The sequence below is a fragment of the Genypterus blacodes genome, unplaced genomic scaffold (genome assembly GCF_046128005.1).
Source record: "Genypterus blacodes isolate CSIRO-AG114 ecotype Tasmania unplaced genomic scaffold, CSIRO-AGI_Gbla_v1 ptg000526l_1, whole genome shotgun sequence".
Taxonomy (NCBI): domain Eukaryota; kingdom Metazoa; phylum Chordata; class Actinopteri; order Ophidiiformes; family Ophidiidae; genus Genypterus; species Genypterus blacodes.
This window is the reverse complement of record NW_027467280.1, coordinates 42,501-50,000: the sequence shown is the minus strand read 5'-3', so window position 1 is coordinate 50,000 and position 7,500 is coordinate 42,501. Positions and strand designations below refer to the sequence as shown.

At 54.9% G+C, this 7,500-nt stretch overlaps 3 protein-coding genes across 6 annotated transcripts in view; all 3 read left to right on the top strand.

Annotated features, from left to right (window-relative positions):
- LOC142990405 (metal transporter CNNM4-like) overlaps positions 1-359 on the top strand; it is an 8,425-nt gene extending 8,066 nt beyond the window's left edge. For 2 of the 4 annotated variants that reach the window (XM_076140192.1, XM_076140189.1), the window contains one exon: positions 1-227. This exon is cut by the window's left edge and continues 812 nt beyond it. The gene's annotated coding sequence lies outside the window, so the exon portion shown is untranslated. Of the gene's footprint in view, positions 228-277 lie in introns of those variants that run through there. The other 2 variants (XM_076140191.1, XM_076140190.1) reach the window with 2 other exon arrangements.
- Positions 71-4,221, top strand: LOC142990400 (uncharacterized). Its single transcript, XM_076140183.1, has 4 exons — positions 71-165; positions 222-453; positions 544-3,681; positions 3,750-4,221. The coding sequence occupies exons 1-3, from the start codon at positions 71-73 to the stop codon at positions 1,003-1,005; spliced, it is 789 nt and encodes a 262-aa protein (XP_075996298.1). The 3' UTR covers positions 1,006-3,681; positions 3,750-4,221.
- Positions 4,222-4,963: 742 nt separating this feature from the next.
- cnnm3 (cyclin and CBS domain divalent metal cation transport mediator 3) overlaps positions 4,964-7,500 on the top strand; it is a 7,820-nt gene continuing 5,283 nt past the window's right edge. The window contains exons 1-4 of the mRNA XM_076140193.1: positions 4,964-5,671; positions 5,901-6,235; positions 6,418-6,594; positions 7,270-7,427. Of these exons, the coding sequence (XP_075996308.1) occupies positions 4,982-5,671; positions 5,901-6,235; positions 6,418-6,594; positions 7,270-7,427 (1,360 nt within the window). The 5' untranslated portion in view covers positions 4,964-4,981. The remainder of the gene's footprint in view (positions 5,672-5,900; positions 6,236-6,417; positions 6,595-7,269; positions 7,428-7,500) is intronic.

Genomic DNA, 7,500 nt, shown 5'->3' with positions numbered 1-7,500 from the left:
AGGATGTCTGAAGCTGTGTGTTATTATTTATCTTTATTGGATGTTTATAAACGATTTTGCAGTAACAAACATGGACCTGCAGTCACTGAGACCTGTTCACCCTGAGGTCCTGAGCATCCTGATGGTTCATGAGGAGGAGGAGGTCGCTGTGGAAACACTCTGCCTGTTCCCCATCTGTCCCTGCTCCTCCCGCTCAGCTGATGGGACACATGGAGATGAAGGTGCTGCTTCCTCTTCCTCTCTCTCCTCCGCTTACCTTCTGCTCTTCTGATCCCAGAGTTCCGCTCTCCGTCGCACGGCGGCGGCCTGAACCGCTCTGCGTCTCTGAGCTGCACTGAGCGCGCTCCAGAAGGCGGCTCTGTCGGCGGTAGCAACAGTCAGTTGCCGGGGACGCCGGCCCAGTACGTCCCTGACTTCTGTGTGCGGGCGCTCAGCGACCTGCAGTTTGTGAAGGTGAGCGCCGTGTTTCCATCCAGACGGACCGACGAAGCTTCTGATACAGACATGATGTCAGTGTCTCCTCTGCTTCCTGTTTCCTGTCAGATCACACGGGCTCAGTACCAGAACGGCCTCCTGGCGTCCCGATTGGACAGCGGCCCCCAGTCTCCAGACGGCAGTCACCCCCGCCTGGACACCTGCGTCTCTGTGCCGCCCGTGACGCCGCCGCCCGCTCACCCTCCGCCGCCCTTGGCCGTGCAGCCCGGCAGGCATCAGGCCACGCCTCCCGTCAGCCGCCCCGCCTTCCCTCAGGCCGCCTCCTCCTCCTCCAGCCCCAAGCCCAGTCTGTCCCTTTCCCCGCAGGGAAACCCCCACCTGACCCCCACCTCCTCCCTGACCTCCAGGTCCCAGGTGTCCCCGCCCTCTGGAGAGACCAGCACTCTGCTCAGTGAGCAGCTGAACCGTGTGGGCGCTCGCAGGGCGAGCCACGGCCACAGCCCCGCCCCCCCACATCTGCAGCTGCACGTCCACACCATCACTAACGCTCACACTGAGAGCACCATCTGACCCCCACACACACACACACACACAGTGTGCCGCATGCTGCCCCCCCCCCCCCAACACCAAACATAAAGCCACAAAGAGGAACGTGTGTGAGTGTGTGAGTGTGTGAGTGTGAGAGTGTGTGAGTGTGAGAGTGTGAGAGTGTGAGAGTGTGAGAGTGTGTGAGTGTGAGTGTGAGTGTGTGAGTGTGTGAGTGTGAGAGTGTGAGAGTGAGTGTGTGAGTGTGTGTGTGAGTGTGTGAGTGTTTAAGTGATACGTTGGTGATTTTACAAACTGACTTGTAAGTAAACCTGCTCTGTGTGTGTCCCTGTGTGTGTGTGTCTGTGTGTCTGTGTGTCTGTTTGTGCGTCCCTGTGTGTGTGTGTGTGTGTGTGTGTGTGCGTGTGTGTGTGTACGTGTGTGTGTATGTGTGTCTGTGTGTTTGTGTGTGTGTGTGTGACAACATTCAACATTTCTACAAATCTTAACTTATTTATATTTATCTTCTTTATTTAAGTGAAAGTTTATTTTTATCTGGACGTTAGCATCAAACAGTCTGAGCCGGTTTGACCTTTGACCTGAAAGTCAGTTTGTAAACGTCTCCAACGTGTTGCTAAGGAGCCTGATGAGCTGAGTCACTTTAGGAGCTGCTGCTTCCTGATTGGTCGTTCTTGAATGAGGGTTAGTGGGCGTGGCCTCACCTGTTTGTGCTGAATCATGGTTTCTACTTGAACCCCAGCTTGTGTTCCTGGCTGAGGACCTTTGACCTCCTGAGATGTTTCACCTGTTCTTATTTATTCTACATGTGTGTTTCTTTGACATGTTGTGTGTGTGTGTGTGTGTGTGTGTGTGTGTGTGTGGCCCTCAGACTGTTTACGGCTTCACATGTTTTTTCCTCACTGTGATCAGCTGACCGACCTTGATCTATCGTCATGGAGACACTGTGCACCCACTCGATTATTGATACGATACCAAAAACTAGTTAGTGTGTAAGGAGGGCGGAGCTTCTGAGAGCTCCTCTTCATCTGTTCTTCATCACCTCAAGCTGTGAAGATGAAGTTCAGCTACATGACAGGAAGCTTCAGTCTGAACTCCCTGACCTGGTTCCTCTGTGTGTTCCTCTGTGTGTGTGTGTGTGTGTGTGTGTAGATGTTCTCCTCCTCTTCAGGTCTGTGGGTCTCTGATGGACCCTGATGGATCCATGATCAGGAGTCAGAGCCTCTAAAGCTCCTCTACATGCAGACAGACTCGTGTGATGAAACAACCACATGGATCCATCAGAGACCTCCAGACCTGCAGAGGAACACGACCTCTCCACACTGACAGAGGTCAGAGGTCAGAGGTGAAGGAGCCTGCTGCTTGAACCTGTGGAGCTCTGACTCAGAGCCTGGTTTGCTTTATTGACCTTCATCATTGTTTTGTTTGGACGTTTGAAGCACAGGTTGACTTTGTGTTTGTCCATTTTGAAGGAGGGTTGAATGAGGACACTTGGACGTCCCAGTGTCCTTTGCACTAAGCTGAGGGACACAAACTGAGCTGTGTGGTGTTTCTGTGTCCACATGTCTCTGTCCTCTGTCCGTCTGTGTGTCCACATGTCTCTGTCCGTCTGTGTGTCCACATGTCTCTGTCCGTCTGTGTGTCCACATGTCTCTGTCCTCTCTCCGTCTGTGTGTCCACATGTCTCTGTCCTCTGTCCGTCTGTGTGTCCACATGTCTCTGTCCTCTGTCCGTCTGTGTGTCCACATGTCTCTGTCCTCTGTCCGTCTGTGTGTCCAAGCTCTTATGTTTGAATTTGCAATGCTTTCACATGTAAACAAGGCATTGATGGGTGCTGTGCACACTGAGTGAAGACGGGCGCTCTGAGGCCCCTGCGTGGGCGTGTCTAGCCTGGTTACGTGGTGATGTCATCATGTTCCTGTCTTAACATTTTGACACATTCATCCACTTGGACTCTCCTTTGCAGCAGCACTGCTGTGCACAGTCAGTGAAAACAGCAGGTTTAGGTGCAGCCGTCCTGTCCCCCGTCTGACTCCTCCCCTGTGTTCAAGGAGCTCCGCCCACTGGCCCCTCAGCTGTGGTGTAACAAAAGAGGAAGAATGAGCACAGAGACCTTCCCCCTCCTCTGTTAGGCTCCGCCTCCTGGCCCACATCACTTCCTGCTCTGGACCGACCCAGAGTGGCAGCAGGTCCATGTTGGACCGGGACCTCCTGGGTCTCTGGTCCCTCTGTTTGTCTCCTGTTCCAGCTGCTAGCATGTAATCCTCCTCTTCCTCTTCCTCTTCCTCTCTAATATGCAGTGAAACATGTAAGAGACTGTAAAGATAAATTATTTTGTTGATATATATTATAAAAATTATTTATTTGAGACGTTGCATTAAAGTCAGTTAGCAGTGAAATCAAAAACTTGAGTTTGTAGCAAAAGTGACTGAATAAGATCCAAAGTATGAAGCATCAGAGTGCCGCTCCCCTGAAGGCAGCACGGCCCCTGAAGGCAGCACGGCCCCTGAAGGCAGCACGGTCCCTTCAGGGACACGCTGGTCCCTCTGGCCTGCTTCAGCTCTTTACCTACAGATCTCTCCTGAGTGTCGCCTTATGTGGGTTTAAGGGTCTGGACCTGCTGGACCTGGAGGTCTCCTGTAGCCTGGGGTCCTCCTGGTCTCCTCCTGGTCTCCTGTAGCCTGGGGTCCTCCTGGTCTCCTGGTCTCCTGTAGCCTGGGGTCCTCCTGGTCTCCTGGTCTCCTGTAGCCTGGGGTCCTCCTGGTCTCCAGTGATGCTCTGGTTGATGTATTAACTGTAAAGCTTGTATGTCTTGTTGTTCTTTGCTCCACCTGAAGGTGGCGCTGTGTGAAACGGGCTTCCAGCTGAGTGACAGCATCACTGTGTCAATAAGGGGCAGAGGGGCTCCAGGCCCGAGGTCTCGGTGACTCGGGGACTGACTTCATGTCTCTGTTCTGTTAGGAATCACAGCAATAAAGCTCACAAACCCAACACGCGTGTTCTGCTCTGTGTCGCTCTGTGGGCTCAGCCTGAACCTCCAGATTGAAGCTTTTAAGCCCACAGCAGGTCTGATTGGACCTGGACCCCCCAGAGCAGCTGGTGGTCTGACTGGACCTGGACCCCCCAGAGCAGCAGGTCACCACCCGACCGGTCAGAGGGTCTCAGGACCGGAGCGCTCATGATCCTGAGCTTCATGTGTAAGAATGAGCACACGGCCAGAATGAAGCCTTCACCTTTACACCGTCTAGGTACACACACACACACACACACACACACACACTCCTTCACCCCTTCCTTCCCTCCTGCTGCTTTAGAAGATTGAAATTCCTCCAAGCAGCAGCGTGACGACGCCAGGAGCTCCTGTGGCGTTTATGATTATGTGTGTGTGTGTGTGTGTGTGTGTGTGTGTTGTTGAGAGTTAACCAGCAGAGCTTCAGCCTGTTTGCTTTAGTTTGCCGTTCACACACTGACTGACTGATGGGAGAATGTTTACAGGTCTGGGGGCGGGGCTTATTTAACTAAACACTACATACTACATACATGTTTCCTGTGCAATCTAAAGGTAGAAAGTGAAGCGATTGGAACACAAACGTCTTTACGTTCATCTATGTTTGTGTTCCTTCTAAAGCTCATTCCTCCGCCACCGTCCTCCAGCGTGTTGAGTTCGTGTAAACAGAACCGTCAGATGTTCCGCTCCACATCAGTTCGGATCCGGAGGCCAAACGTGACGGACGGTGTCAAACAAAGGTGGGCGTGGCAGCTTCCCTCTTCCTCATTGGCTACAAACACGCGCAGGTTCCTATTGGTGCGCTGGGCGGAGTCACACAACAAAAACAAAAGGAGGGACGCTCTCATTGGTCGGTATGTTTTAGAGCCAACATGGCGGCCCGGAGGAAGCAGTCTCGACGTGCGCTGTGATTGGCTGGCCCCGTCCCGAGAGGCGGGGCCGCGCGGCAGGGCAGAGTCACATGACTCGCGCAGCACCAAGCTGACCAATTCCAATATGGTGGCTAGCTTGGCAGGTCCACGGCTCTTGTTGATGATATTGTTGTCGTGCGGGATCAGGGACGGCGCCTGCAGCCGAGCGGCCCCGCTGGTTCTGGGCCTGCGGCTGGAGACGGCGGAGGGCGGAGTGTGCATGAAGGACCGGATCATCTCCGCGCCGGAGGGAGCAACTTTCCAGCTCCGTCTGTTCGGCGCGGACCTGAATGGAAGCTGGCCGTGGGTGGCGTTCGCAGGGGCGGCCAGCGGGGAGGCCGGGGCCGTGGGAGACGCCGCGGACCCCTGCGGGCAGGAGGAGCGGCGTCAGGCGGCCGCGTTCCAGGTGACGGGGGAGTTCACGCCGGACGAGGCGTACAGCGGGCTGCTGACCGTGAAGGCGGCGGAGAGCAGCGAGTCCGCGCCGTCATCCCACCACCTGTGCGTGCGGAGCGGCGGGGCGTGGGCGTCGGTGGGGCCGGACAGGCTGCGCGTCAGCACGGACACGCGTGGGCCCCCGGATCACATCCCGCCCTGGGGCCTGGCCCTGCTGCTGCTGCTGCTGCTGCTGCTCTGCGGCCTGCTGAGGACCGTGAACCTCAGCCTGCTGGGGCTCGACCCGCTGGAGCTCTACGTCCTCCACAGCTGCGGCTCCGAGGAGGAGAAGCGCGCCGCCAAGCGCCTGGAGCCCATCAGGAGGAGAGGGAACTTCATGGTGGGTGAAGGACCGGCAGAGTCCGGACCGGCAGAGTCCGGATCAGTTAAAAAAAGTTTGAACATAGTTTTAATCAATCATCAAACTTGTTAATGATCTCATCACCTAAACTCCTGATGAGAAGTCACTGAGGATGGAGGAGCAGGAGGTCAAAGGTCAGATGGACCAACCTGAGCCTCACGCTGTGACCAAGTAGAGTCATGAAGTGTGTGTGTGTGTGTGCTCACAGACCTGCTCCCTGCTGTTCCTGGGGGCTCTGGGCCACTCTGTGCTGGGGGTCCTGCTGTACCGAGGCCTGGGCTCCATCGTCCCGGCGGTCTTTGTCAGCGGCTTCCTCATCTTCTTCGTGGCCGAGCTGGTCCCTCACATCGTGTGCTCGGGGTACGGCTTCCAGATGGCCCCCAGTCTGACCTGGCTGGCCCAGGTGTGTATGATCCTGACCTGCCCCCTGTCCTGCCCCCTGGGCCTGATCCTGGACCTGGCCCTCAGGAGGGACATCAGCACCAGTGGGATCAGGGAGCGAGCCATGGAGATGGTCCGGACCAGCGTCAACGACCCCTACAGGTGTGTGTGAGTGTGTCTCTCTCTCTCTCTCTCTCTCTCTCTCTCTCTCTCTCTCTCTCTCTCTCTCTCTCTCTGTCTGTCTGTCTGTCTGTCTGTCTGTCTGTCTGTCTGTCTCTCTGTCTGTCTCTCTGTCTGTCTCTCTGTGTGTGTGTGTGTTGACTCAGTGTGCTCTGTGCCTGTAGTGAGTTTGTGAAGGAGGAGTTCAGTCGGGGGGCTCTCCGCAGTAAGACGGTTGAAGACATCCTGACCCCCCTGAAGGACTGCTTCATGCTGCCCAGCTCAGCCGTGCTCGACTTCTCCACCATGTCAGAGATCATGCAGAGTGGATACACGCGTGTGCCCATCTACGAGGAGGAGAGGTGGGTTCACCTCCTGCTGCATCTCCTCTCCTGCTTCCTCTCCTGCTTCACCTTCATCTCCTCTCCTGCTTCACCTCCTGCTTCACCTCCTGCTTCACCTCCTCTCCTGCTTCACCTCCATCTTCATCTCCTCTCCTGCTTCACCTCCTGCTTCACCTCCTCTCCTGCTTCACCTCCATCTTCATCTCCTCTCCTGCTTCACCTCCTGCTTCACCTCCTGCTTCATCTCCTCTCCTGCTTCATCTCCTTTCCTGCTTCACCTCCTGCTTCACCTCCTCTCCTGCTTCACCTCCTCTCCTTCTTCCTCTCCTACACACTAAACACCGGTCGCCCCGGCGGTGTTCCCTTCTGTCTCACCTCCCTCTGTGATCAAACACTCTGCCTCATGTCAGTCAATTTCATCTTCATCTTCATCTTCATCCTTGAGGTCATGGCACCATAAGTGTGATGCTGGAGGGCGTTGCCATAGAGACACAGGTTGACCTGTATTTGGTCATGGAGCATGAGAACCTCATCCATGTGAGAGAGACAGGACATGAATGAGTTACACTGAGTTAACCTTTGACCTCTCTGCAGCACTGTGGAATTCTTCTTCACGTGTGTGTGTGTCTGTCTCATTGTGTGTGTCTCTGTCTCATTGTGTGTGTGTGTGTGTGTGTGTGTGTGTGTGTCCAGGTCTAACATCATAGAGATCCTGTATGTGAAGGACCTGGCCCTGGTTGACCCTGATGACTCCACCCCCATGACGACCATCACTAAGTTCTATAATCATCCTCTTCATTACGTCTTCAACGACACCAAGCTGGACGCCATGCTGGAGGAGTTCAAGAAAGGTCGCCATGGTTACACTCACTAACAAATGTCCTCTCAACTTAACATGGAGGACACTTTAAGTCTGTCTGCCTG